The following is a 14,296-nucleotide window of genomic DNA, read 5'->3' as shown; positions in this document are numbered from 1 at the left end:
TGGATTTTTGGATAGGGCACATATTAGTTCCTCAGTGAAGTCTTGACCCAAGTACGATAGTTCCCATAGTATTGGAGCTATGGACCTTCAAAGTTCATTTTTTCATGTTTTAGGCAGCCTATTCCTCCGAAAGGAAGTATTTGTGCACCCAGGTTGGTCTATACTTTTTGTCTTATCTTGGTGTCAGAAATCATCTCCCAAACGTTGTTGGTGTTGTTTCAAAACACTATATATATTAAATATTGAAATATATAATTAAAAACAATCTAAAAATTAAAACCAGTTGAGAATGCTAGAACAAACTTAGAAAGAGTGGAGATATGGAGCGGGAAGGATAACTGTGATTATTCCTTCATAATAAATCTTTTTATCCATATCTTCTTTTCTTTCTCGCAGAAATTAGCAAGAAATCATCTCTCTATGACTTACGATTATCGAGATATGACTCCTTAAATCTGAAATTGAAACTTGTTTGACAAATATCTGGGGAACGGTGGCCTGTTAGCCAGTGGCTACCGGTTACTATTTGATACCAAAATATTCACCATCCCCTTAGGTATTGAACAACACCAATATCATCTCTGTGACTTACGGTCCCCGAGATGTGGCTCCTTAAATCTCTGGAAATGGGTCATTTTTGGCGAATATCTCGGGAACGGTAAGAGTGATGCGAAGAATTCCATCACTGCCTCAGATACTTTTTGATTCTCTATCGAATGGAGGGCTCAAAATTGAAAAAATCGCAAATAACACACACACACAAAGAGACAGATATAGATAATTCAGTACAATGTTCGTTCGTTAATTATACCACAATAATCGTACAAGTCCACAAATTAGTATAACAGTGAAGATAAATGAAGTCAGTACATTTGAAACGTAAAATAAAATAAAGACGAAGAGAATATGAAAAAACTTATTTATAAAATTGTGTGTAAGTTGTTCAGGTTTAGTAGTAAGGTAGTTCCATATAATATGTACAAAAGGTCAAATTATCGTCACAGGCCAAATATATACATATATAGCTTGATTTTGTTACTCCTATATTTGGTCGACATTTGCATTAAATGTTCCTAAATGCATTGGAATAATTATACACTAAGAATTTATCATGCTATGTAACGGGTATTTTCCTAGAGGGATCCACAGCCGGAAATACACTAGAAAAAATATTTTAAAATGCCGGCAATTAAAGAATAGACTAAACGCTGTTGTTGGTTAATAACATGACCAACAAATACAACAACAACAACAACAAGTCTTTCCCGTAATGTCATGTCCTGAGAACATCTTATAAGAAGCATTACGAAAACTTGTAGCAACCTAATTTGCATGCCGTACTTGAAAACAAGAATAGCGAAAAATAATGAAGCTTAAAGCTTGAGAGAAACGTAGCTACGGTAAAAGGAAGGATGGACAAAGCTTAAGGCTTCGAAACAAGAAAACAAAAATTAATAGTGAACTGGGAGGTAATTAATCGTCACTTAAAGTATGGAACCTCCAGCCACGAGAATACGACTTCCCGGAACATGAAACAATTCACACAATTTCCAAACAAAACAAAACAGAACAATATTTTGCAATGTCTTATGCGGGAGTTACATTACGTATATGGGTAAACAGCAAGGTTAAAAGTCATTTTTTTGTCAAGAAAAGAAAAGTTAACAAATACTCAATGCCCCTGGGGATCAAAGATGCAATTATTTATTTTTTCTAAATATATATACGCACTAATAATTACGTATTTTATTGTTTCAAACAAGGAAATAATACATATTACTTTCACATATATATATTTTATTCTTACAAGAAAAGAGAGGGAGATTATATATGGAAATGGAAGATGGCTTATACACCAATCGAAAGAACTAATTATGTCTATTACGAAACTGTAATAAAAATTTTCCGAATGCATATACTGTGCGAGTTATATGAATATACAGGGTGTCCAGAAAATCCGTTTCCACCCCTAGAATCGCAAACGGTGAGACTGATGCCAAAACAGGAAAACACGTGTTTAATCATTTTAAAAGTACAACGTATCAAAGCCAAAAGTATTGTCCCAGGCGGGGCCCAACTCAAAAATTGCAAATTATAAGGGAGTCAAGTAGCATATCGTTCGAAACGTGTTGGGGAATGAAAGAAGGCGGAACAAGTCTCGACTCTCTAAAATTATCCTGTGCAAAATGGCGGCCGGTCGAAATGTCAGCAAAAACGTCATTGTAAAGTCTATGACCACCCCCTATAAATCTGAAACGGTGATGCAGATGTCAAAACAAGAAAACATGTGTGTCATCACTTCAAAAGTATATTGATTGGAAGTAAAAATATTTGTGCCACAGTCCTCTACAGGGTACCATACGGTGTCGTACTCAAAATTTTCAAATGGCAAAGAAGGTCAAGAAGCATATCGTTGAAAACTGTTGTGAAATGAAAAAGACGGAACAAGTCTCGACTCGCTAAAATTACCCAGTGCAAACTGGCGGCCGGTCAAAATGTGCATCCTCATTTCGATTCTCCGAGTGCATTCTCTTTCCATTTTGCAATCGGCACTTGTTGTCATTGTGAGACATTTGCACGTATTCGCTGTTCCTGGTGCATTTTTTTTGGGGGGGGGGGTGAATCATTTTATACTTGATAATTCAGACAACGAACGTAAGTATCACTATTGTACACTAAATGTTAGCTAGTCAGTTATATACTCAAAGATGTCAAATGTTATTTCTTTTTGTTTTTTTATTTCTTATTTTTCTTTTCTTTTATTAAATTTATTTATTTATTTAGACATTACTGGGCCCAAAGAGAAGAATCTCACAGTAGTGGCATTTTTTCTTTCTTTCCGTTGAGTACAAGAGTTAAAGTGAAAACAAACTAAAACCCGACTGCGACTACAGAAAGAAGAACTAAAAAGAAATATGTTTGCACATTGTTGTCGTAGAGAGTCCAGACTTATTTAATCTACTTTCATTTAACAACAGCTCTCCAACAATTTGCTACTTGATCCCTTGCCACTCGAAAATATTGAATAGGACCCCATCTGGGACCCTGTGGAGGACTCTAGGACAAATATTTTTACTTTCAATCATTGACTTTTGAAATAATGACACACATGTTTCCCTATTTTGACATTTGTCTCACCGTTGCAGGTTTTTTGGGGGTGACCATAAACTTTACAATGACGTTTTTGCTGACATTTTAACCGGCCGCCATTTTACACAGCTTAATTTTAGAGAGTCAATTCCTGTTCCGTCTTCTTTCGTTTCCCAACACGTTTCCAATGATGTGTTGCTTGACCCCTTACCATTTGCAATTTTTGAGTTGGATCCCGCCTGGGACCCTGTGAATGCCCCTGGGACAACATTTTTTGTTTTGGTACGTTGTACTTTTAAAATGATCAAACTCGTGTTTTCCTGTTTTGGCATCTGTCACACCGTTTGCGATTCTAGGGGTGAAAACGGTTTTTCTGGACACTCTGTATATTCAAATAATTCGCACAGTATATGCATTCGGAAAATTTCTATTACAGTTTCGTAATAGGTGTCATTAGTTCTTTCGATTGGTGTATAAGCCATCTTACACTTCGATATATAATCTCCCTCTCTTCCCTTGTTAGGAATACACGAGGGCCATCCAGAAAAAAAATTGGTCGTTTTGGTGCGAAACAGAAACAAATAAAGGGTACAGGTTACCGCACTAAACTTTCTCGCTCTCATTTCGTAATTCAATTACATCCTATTATAATTATTATGAAAATGTTTACTTAGAAAGTATGAACAAAATTATAATTAGCGTTTTCGGAAAACTTTGTATCGAAGAAAACTCATTGCACAAGCAAACTACCCCTTCTGATTTTCAACGAACTTAGAAAGTTCGTTTCTGAATTCTCTATATGTGTGTGCGCGTATGCCTGTTATTTGCGAATTTTTCAATTTTGAGCTCTCCGTTCGATAGAGCATCAATAACTACCATAAAGAAGTGATGGCATTTTTCCCGTCCCTCTTATCGTTCTCGAGTTATTGGCCAAAAAGGTTCCGATTTCGGGAAATTTAAGGATCTATATCTCGGGAACCGTAAGTCATGGAGAAATGATATTGGTGTTGTTCAATACCTAAGAGGATGGTAAACATTTTGGTATCAAATAGTAACCGGTGACCATTGGCCAATGGGACCGTTCCCCAGATATTGGCCAAAAAACCCGGAGATTTGAGATTTGATTTCGGGAGATTTGAGTCATGTTTCGGGAACCGTAAATCAAAGAGAGATGATATTTTGCGAATTTTTCAATTTTGAGCATGTGGCTTCGTAAAACAATACATCATAGAACGTTTTAACAGAACTCTTAAACAAAACACGTGGAAAAAATTTAGTACTGAAGGAAATTAAAAATGTATAGATATATATTACAAGAATTGTTTAATGGGTATAATAATAAAGTACATAGAACAATTGACATAAAGCCTGTAGAAATTAATAAGAAAAAATAATTCTTTTAAAGTTCGTTCTGGCAGTGCACTTGGAGCATTCTCAACTGGTTTAAGAATGAAATATGATTTACATCATATTGTACAATTGTCAATGAAACATTTACAAGTATCTACGAAAAATGATCAAATTGTTTGGGTCGTTTTTGAGAAAATCGTCCTAGAGAAACTCACCCCGAAAAAGAAAGTCCATCAAGATTTTCCCCAGAAAAACAGCTTACATATTACATGGTATATTAACCACTTACGCCGGTTCGACGTACGCGTGTACCTATCCTTACAGTGCTTCTCGAAGCAGTTCGACGTACACATATACATCCATGTAGTAGTGACGAAATGATGCATATTCTGCCATCTGTTGTTCTTCCACGTGAACGAAAACGCATGTCACTCAAGAATAGGCTGCAATGTGCTGCCAACTGTTGGTTTTCCTTACATAAAATTATGCTCAATTTTAGGACATTATGCGAAAATTGCTCGCAGCGGCTGATGGGTATTTAACTGCCGGCTCGAGGAATTAATGAAACATTGAGTTATGAAAAATATATTAAAAATCCTTAGAGACGATTTCTAGAAAATCAAGATTTTTTTTATTTTCCCCCTTCAGTAAACTAATCTTGTTTTGGCGGAAGTAGAAAGTAAATTCAAAAATTTCTGTGGAGAATCTCTGAAAAGAAAAAAGTTCAAAATTTGGTCCAGATACGATGAATAGTGTGGCTTCTAGGCGAGTGTACATCAGGTTGAAGAGACGGGCAGATATCGGAAAATCACTTTTTCGGTATGAGGGACCATAAAATTTCGTAAAATATGTAATTTCGTTCAAAGATCAAATTCATTTTTTAAAATTTATTTGTTATTCATTACTTATTTATTTATTTTTCGATCAGCATCCATTCTTCTCTTTTATTGTCGTTCGAAAGTAAAAATGTATGCAAAAGATTCAGGTTCAGAAACTATATTCCTTAATCTACTTTCCAACATATTCGCAATACACATTCAACCATTTATCATTACATAATACTACATATATTGTCGTACTCTCTGTTGCCGCCAATGCGTTCAACTATGTATGAAAGCTTTTGTGAAATCTGTCAGCAATGGGAAAGCGAGATGCTATTTAAGAATGGAATTGATCTTATTATTCTGCTGATGATGTCTGTTCCTAAATTGTTTGATTAATGATAGTAAACGCATAGTCAGTGCGTATGTTCTCGAGTTTGAATCCCACTCGGTGTTAACCAGAGATGAAAAATGCCGGCTTTTCTGAGATGAAGTTTTCTTTTTTCATAAAAATCCGACTTTCCTGAGAAGAAACGAAAAATTTTCTCCTTTTTGGCTTTTTATGACTTTCTTATTCAGGTATCATTTTTATTCAAGTATCCAATGGATTCTACCATTAAAAAGACGCTTTTACAGCATTCACAACTTGTGATTCCTATTTCCAGTCTGGCGCTCGCTTTCTTGATTGTTCTTCAAACGAACACATTTCGGTGGCGAGCAAGAGCAAGTTATGCAACCCAACATATCACAAGTGTCAATTTGGTTGTCTAACCACCTTATGAAGTGGGTGAAAAGTTATATGGCATAGGGGAGGCTGGTTTTACGGTTAGATCCGCATCGTAAAAACTGAATTCATCTCATACAAACTCCATAACATCACAAAATTAAAACATTAGAAAGAAGAAGTACTCTCAAACACTATAAGCTTGAGTAGCAAAAGATATTATATTATTTGAAATTATGGCCATGAAAATCCCTCTTAGCACTCGTATGACAACTACAACGACTGAATTAGTACACATTTCTGGACATACTGCACAATTCTGATGTCACCAACACATGGAGACTGACAATCGAATCCCTTCTCCTTATAGTGCAATCATAAACGATCTCTCAACATCTGGTGGAAGGGGATAACATTTTGTAGCTCTATATAAAACAAGTAATGCTGTTGTTACTAACTCGTACGCAATTTCGTAAAATACCGCCAATCAGAGTTAAAAGTGGAAAATTTGGACCAATGAAACAACACAATAAAAGATGAGAAACTAAGGAAAAATCCTTGTCTAAAACAGTTGAGTAAAGATAATCCACAGAGTCTCTTGTGAGAAACGGAAATATTGAAGAAAATTTTACAACCAAAGCTCAACCTATTCTTGCCTATAAATATTCTTAAAACGAGAACTGCGTACTAAGAAATGAAAATATCACCCTTATCGTTGAAGAAACAAAACTGCTCTTGTACTAATTTTCTTAACTTTGAAATATAGAGAAAGAGAGAGATATCCGTATCAAGAAATAATCTAACTCTGGAAATAAATTAATAATTTTCCTGAAAGCTAGATACTGCCATTTTGTTCCCAAAGAAAATGAAATTCGAACAGGACCGTAACTTGTGAAGGGGCAGAGGGAAACTACCCCCAGGGAAGCTCCCCGCTGTTTGAGGGAGAACCCACTTCAAGACAAAATTTTCTTACTCCATATACGATACGAACATGAAATTCTAAACGAAGCAACAAACAGGTTCACTACGTTATATAAACAGAACAGCACACAAAAGATAAATAAAACAAAAATGAGTCGTGGGCCCATTTCAGTAAAAACTCTCTACTATTAGGGGCCCTAGAAATAATACTTATTCGTATGGCTTTAAGATTTATCAATACTGTCCCGTTAATTATTTTGTCATCTATGGAACGAGCTCAGGGCCTGCAGGAGGGCCCACAGGATCCGAGAGGCCCACCAAGAGTAAGAGAAAGGTGGAAAGAAGGGGTCTATTTTCGAATTTTGCGGGAGGGCCCAAAGCAACTTTTTCTAGGGGCCCAAATATTACTGCTTGACCCCCAGAAAAAGTTCTAAGTTACGACGCTGAATTGGAAATCCTATAAAAATTACCTAAGCTCTTATAAAATTTATAATGAAACTAATATTACAGATGATGTAATACTACAAAATAAAAGAATTACTATGAAGGCTGTGAAATAACAAATATATGCAGTTTTAACAGTTACAACATATACTTAACATAAACAGTATACAGTGGAGGGATGGCTGATATCTTGTGTGCCATGGTTGTGTAACGGCCAATTTTTTAATCTAAAAAGACTGTTTTTTTGAACTTTTAAGAGTAGTGTTTGAGTAAAAATAAAACTTCGTATTTCAGTGCAAGACAATGTTGACACATCTCTGAAAAATTCATGTAAAAACATAAAGTTTAGTTTATAGCTGCATGAGCGCTTCAACTACATCCAGTAACATTGAATGTATAGAAGTCATGTACACTCATGTCCAAAATTATTGTCGCATGTCTAGAAATATGTTGTAGGAATATAATTTGACAACGAATTCGCCCGGTATTTCTTACAATGTTAGTATGTGTATAATCGGCAAAGACATGTATGTGGCAAATTTCGTGTCAAAACAGCAGTAAATAAGAACAATAAAACTTTCTTGTTCATTTAGCAATATTTTGTTTTACTCATTCTAATTTTCGTATTTATAATTCTTTTCTTATGAAATTTACCACAAATATACATTTCCCGATTGTACACATAGTATCAGTATTAAAAGTACCCTGCAAAATCATTATCAAATTATATTCCCACAAGAAGACAGTTATAGATATGCGACAATCATTTTGGACATGAGTGTACAGTAATGTATGGCATTCACAGATTTGTCGGGTGCTATACTTTTTTTCTTCTTGGCAAAATCTACAAAAGTTCTCTTTTTTGAAGTCTGTGATATGGTAACTCTAAATCTACAGAATTTTATAAGAGAAAAGGAGCAAGTTTCATTCTATTCTAAAACGAAACAAACTCAAACAGTATTTCAAAATTAAATGGAGGTCTTGAATACTTGCTGCAATTTGGGCCCATTGATTCACATATTGAATTAATTTTGTTTTCTTTCAAGTGAACTAGAATTTTAAAAGGTTTGATTTTACTTATTTCCCCCTTCAAATCCATTTAAGTGGTTCTTATTTCGTGGAAATTAATTGTTCCCATTTATAATCTTAAAATTTATAAATCAAATCAATGTGAGTAATGTTAAAGTATGTAATATTAAATGTAACGCAAATTTATGTTGTGAAAGCAAGGGACATTTATCGGTCTTCGCAAAATTTACGGATCGCATCACAACGCAACGAGAAAAACTAAAAGCAACTATAACTGGTGTGTCGAATATTCCAATAAAGACTACTACTTTATTATTATTATTATTATTATTATTATTATTATTATTATTATTATTATTATTATTATTATTATTATTATTATTATTATTATTATTATTACTAAGGATTCTGTCCGTAATGTTGAAGTCTCTGAACCATACAATTAGTTAGTATTATTGTTATTATCATTATTAATTAATTTAGACTTTTGAAGTGAGCAATACAAACTTCAGCGCTGCAACAAATAATTCGATATATTCGATTCTTGATAGTTTTTGTAAATCAACTGCTTCGAACAAAACTCGAACATTACCATCATAAAGATAGAACAGGAAGCATTTTTTTTAAATAAAATAAAAAAGCAGTTCGTAGACGAATATCAGAGATGTGCGTCTACGCGTAAAAACCAATAGTTTACGTTTACGTGTCAACTATGCGTAGACAATGTAAACAACGTAGACTATGTAGAATATGTCAACAACACGTAATTTAATATGGCATCGTGGACAATAAAGGAGCTTTATTTTATCGTTACCTTGCGAAATTGCGTACAAAATAAAATGCCTATTCCAGCGAATAGTAATTTTCGAATACTTTGTTTCGTCTTGATGAAGGAAAATGAAAAATATTATACATTTTGTAAAATATGCACGAAAAAATTGGCAAATACAGCTGATTCAGGACTGAAAGCCCACAGAATTAGTTTTGTAAATTTCATTATAAAAGCAATGCTCGAAGTGGAAAATCTAAGGAAGTGGTATGTGCAGAGCAGAGTAAACATACAGATTAAATAATTCCCTCTACTTTTTATATGTTAGTCGTTTCCCTAATCTTTCGCTGCACCGAAGCAAAACAACTGAATGAGGAAATATGAACAAACGAGCAACGAAATTGTTCCTTACATTTGATAGTGGTTGTCTACATAGTCTACACGGGAAAAGGTGTAATGTAGATTACGTATAGATTACAGTAGACAATCGCGTAGACGTAAAATTATAGTTTACGGCACATCACTGACGAATATACACAGTGTTTTCTCACGTGTATATAGTAAATACCTACGTCTTTGGGCCATATCATAACTTAAACATAATGATAGGTCTCATGCATTTGGACATACCCCAAAGTCTTCCGGTGTTTTTTTTTTTATGTTTTATTACTTGAAGAACGAAGGAAACCCCTTTGGAATTCTAATGACTAATTACTATGAGCGCTAAAAGACTTCTCTTGCGGCAGTGGCAATGGTTCCTGTCTTCAGCTGCTTTTATGGTGGATATAATAAATGTGGCCTTGCACAATTATCACTCTTTGTTAGCGCCATATAAGGAAATATCTGACACTATTTATATTTACAATTGAGATGTTTGTGCTTTGTATTTTTAGTTAAACTATGCTCGTATTGTAGGACTTTGGGTCAGAAACGAGCGTTAGCGACTGCAGATCCATTCTTCCTCCAAACAGTGCAATTTGGATTCCTACCTTGTTAGATCTCGATCATTTAGAGAGATCGATCATTTCAAGTATCTGGGAAGTATTTTGACGAGAGGTACTTCCTGCACCAAAGAGATCAGATTAAGAGGCTCCAGGTTTTAAACTCCCTTGAACAAGATACTGTATAAAAATAAATTGAGCATAACTACAAACAACTGAAATGACCTTAATTTTGGATCATGAGTAACATTTTTTTCATATATATATATATATATATATATATATATATATATATATATATATATATATATATATATATATATGGCACTGCTAAAACCAACTTAACTAATTGTGTATTCCGATAGCCTGGAAGTACCTTGTATAACATAACAAATAACAATGCCTAATGCCTATTACTTTAAATAAGCAGTATTAAAATTTATATTTACCTTTTTGTTCGTTACCAAACGTATCGTTCCGACTAGTGATGTAAATGTTTTCGCTGAGTCCAACTTGCCTGTTGATTGGTACTGTGGAAAGACAAAAAAAAAAAAAAAAAAAGTATAAATTAAAACCAGAATCAAAATACTAGCATTTTCTTTTTTTGCACACAATGAAATTTTTATTGCCTTATTCCAAGAATCTTGTTGTTCATAATCAATTTAACTATAAAAAAATGTTGAAATAAGCTTTTGCCATATTTTCCGTTCAGTAAATAGCAAGAGAACCATTTACGTAGTATTAAATTTCTCCGGGAGTAATAATTTACATTATAATTGTTTATCAGGATAAACAATTGTTGAACTATGAGATCCAGACCAATCCATATATGCAGGGGTAAAAGTGAGGAGTACGCGGGAGAACTTCGTTCCCTTACCTACAAAAAATACGTACGGCGTCCCACCAGTTCTTAAAAATTATAATGGGCAAAGATAGGAAGGGGTACGGCGTGACGTCATGCCGCTACCTACTGTCCCCCTACCTTTTCAGATCCACTTTTACCCCTGCATATATTACATTGTGCTTAAATGAAATCTTTCAGTTTTACGTCCCACGATTATGCCAGCTAGGCTAAAGGACACTGTGATGATGAGAAATGAATGAAATGATGAAATGAAGAAAGTGAGAGGAAATGGAAGAATACAAAGAAAACCCCCACACACGGTGTTTGTCCACCTCAAATTTCACTTGGCGTGAGCGTGGATCGAAGCAGGGACTCCATGCCCTAGGGCAGTGGCGGATCCAGGATATGATCAAGGGAGGGGCTAAACCATAATTTGCCGTTTTATCCAGTGTAAAGCTGAATTGAAGCCCATTTTATCCAGTGTAAACCTGAGCGTCAAGGGGGGGCTATAGCCCCGTAGCCCCCCCTTAGATCCGCCCTTGCCCCAGGGGTAAGCGCGCTTCCACTGAGCCGCAGTGCTTTGTAATTCAACCAACCAAAAGTGAGTATTCCGGCTTCGTGAAAAGGGATGCTTTGAGTTTTTAAGCAGCCCCAAAATCATATTCACCATATTTTAGCATATTTTGCTTGTTTGTGTTGCATAAAACGTTGCATACTTAACTCCTTTGTCTCTGTCTATCTAGTACATTCAGTTTCAGTTCTTATCTTCAATGTATTCAGTGATATAGTGGCGTATGAAATAAATTGTGATCATATATATATATATATATATATATATATATATATATATATATATATATATATATATATATATATATATATATATATATATATATATATATATATATATATTTCGGTTATTCTGGAATCTAGGTATGTGATCATTGAAATAAAACTGATCCTTCTTTTAATTCATACCTAAACTATTCAAAATATTATATTTTAATTATATACAACAATGAACAATCACGTTGCTTACCAGTTTATTCATCTGACAGTGAGTCTTCCTATTAGATTGAGGAATTCGCGGTCGTTATTTCTGCAGGGGAAATGAGAAGCGATGACCTGTTTAAGAACTCAAACCTAAACGGTCTTTGCATACGAAAATATACTAAAAAAAAAAAAAAACATGTGGCATGCGTAAAAGCGTAGGTTACATGCGTAAATCCTGAAGTTTTTGGGCTTACTGTACAGCCGTATCTAACATCCTGTAGCAAAAGTATAGCTGAAAACGTATGTTTAATTCGTACTTTACGTATAAGTGTTTCGTATATACATACTTCCATATGAAAGAGAGAGCTCTATATACGCAGACAGAATTTCACTTACAGATGAACCTATATAACATATGATTGACGTATATAATATACGGAAGACTGTTAGATGTGAGACTTCCTGCAGCGACATGATGTAACATGTAAGCGGGAAAAAGGCACTACGTAAGCAGCATATGGATAACGTATGCTCCGTACAGATTTCCGTAGTAAACATATACTTTCTTTATATTTGTACAAGATAATAACAGCTGTCCGGATAACATATTTTTCTCAGTGTGCCGATAGTTATTTATTTTCAATTCAATCACTGATCATAGCTCTGGAGCATAACAAACTTGAACGAAAATTATAGTTTTATCATAATTTGGAGCTACATAATATTTAACCATACTGTATACTCTGTCCTCTTGCTAGTGCAGTGGCGGATCCAGGACGGACTTCTGGGAGGGGCGGTGGGTTGTAATACTGCTGCTTAAAGCTACTTTTAAAAGCTCCAAACTCTGGGATGGGTTTTATTTATATAGCTATAAAGTAAGAAAGTTTCCTCTCGTGGGGGAGGGCGATCGCCCCCTGTGCTAGTGTCATAATAGAAAACCTTGATTAGTGTATAATTCAGTATCAATTTGATCTTAATAGATGGACAGTGGTTATTGCACAGCATTTATTTTTAGGTTTACAGAGAAAAAAAAAAGAGAATCTTTATCTCCATTTTCTCACTCACCCTTTAAATAAATAATCTTTCCCAGCTGAAAAAATTGGCAAGAAACGACATTCTTTTAACCAGCTTTACAATTATTTTCGTTTCAAAAATTACGCATCAACATTTGGCTTCAACCATGTTATTTTGTTTAGATCAGTCATGTCTATCAATTGGCGTAAAAATTTTTTAAAAAAAATAATGAAATGAAAATTTTCGGTATAACATCCCAGGATTATGTCCTTTAGGTTAAGGGAGACGGATGATTAAGACAAGTGAATGATAAATGGAAGAATTGGTGGAATGAGAACGTGGGAGGAAACGGACGTTTCCCCCGAGTAAACCCACGGACACGATGTTATGCACCACAAATTTACTTTGGTCGGGGATTGAACCAGGGACCCCAATCACCAGAGGTAAACGTTCTACCACTAAGCCACAGCGTCCTGCTTCAATTGGCCTAAATCTTGGTCTTTCGACTTCTTTGTTAATTGTTAATCATATTGTGGAAATGTTTCTCTTCTGTCTGTAAGTAATGTGACAAAGAAATGACTAGGAGAAATTATTAGTACAGTACATGAGACATTGAGAAAATCCTGTCTAAGGTCTAACGCAGTATCTGACCTCTTAAATGCATGCCAGGTAAATCTGCTTTATTTATTTCTAGACACAACAGGCTGCATAACCCATTTACAGTGTCCGTTACACCTATTAAACAATTATCACTTATTCATATTATAATACACTTATATGTATAATGCAGTTGCAGCATCATTAATATTCTTACATCTACAATTATTTCTTATTGCATTACAAAGAACTGCCCTGAATTGACTTATGATGTTAATATTAATATCCAGATCTACAGTATTTTGTATTTTGTTAACCTATTGTAGGTTTTACTTAATCTTCGCAGTGGTGATCTCTTGTTTGCATTCGTGTGTAATCTGCAGCAGTAAAAGAAATTGAAATTCTCGAGACGAGTTACATTTGTAGGAGTGAGTATTTTAAATTCTTGAAATAAATCGGTGCAGTCGATTTTATTGTTAAGAGGCCTTATCACTGCGAAATTGATAGATATGATATTGTGAGTTTTACGTCCCACGGTTATGCCGGTTAGGCTAAAGGAGACGGTGATAATGAGTAATGAATGAAATGATGGAATGAAGAAAGTGGGAGGAAACGGGAGAACCCCGAGAAAACCCACGCACACGGTGTTTGTCCACCACAAAGTTCACGTGGCGGGAGCAGGGTTTGAACCCGAGACCCCTAGCACCAGAGGTGAACGCTCTACCACTGAGCCACCGCGGCCCCCACTGCGAAATTAAA

General features: G+C 34.9%; 2 protein-coding genes across 3 annotated transcripts in view; one reads left to right on the top strand and one right to left on the bottom strand.

Moving 5' to 3' along the window:
* LOC145694448 (DNA oxidative demethylase ALKBH2-like) overlaps positions 1–14,296 on the top strand; it is an 859,325-nt gene that overhangs the window by 486,034 nt on the left and 358,995 nt on the right. The gene's annotated exons all lie outside the window — the stretch shown is intronic.
* LOC145694446 (uncharacterized) overlaps positions 1–14,296 on the bottom strand; it is a 164,725-nt gene that overhangs the window by 44,039 nt on the left and 106,390 nt on the right. The window contains exon 3 of the mRNA XM_081770687.1: positions 10,539–10,619. Coding sequence (XP_081626813.1) covers positions 10,539–10,619 — 81 coding nt within the window. The remainder of the gene's footprint in view (positions 1–10,538; positions 10,620–14,296) is intronic.

The sequence above is a fragment of the Thermobia domestica genome, chromosome 9, assembly GCF_964235325.1.
Source record: "Thermobia domestica chromosome 9, izTheDome1.hap1.1, whole genome shotgun sequence".
In the NCBI taxonomy this organism is placed as follows: domain Eukaryota; kingdom Metazoa; phylum Arthropoda; class Insecta; order Zygentoma; family Lepismatidae; genus Thermobia; species Thermobia domestica.
Note: the sequence above shows the minus strand (reverse complement) of the source record. Positions and strands in the feature narration are given on the sequence as shown.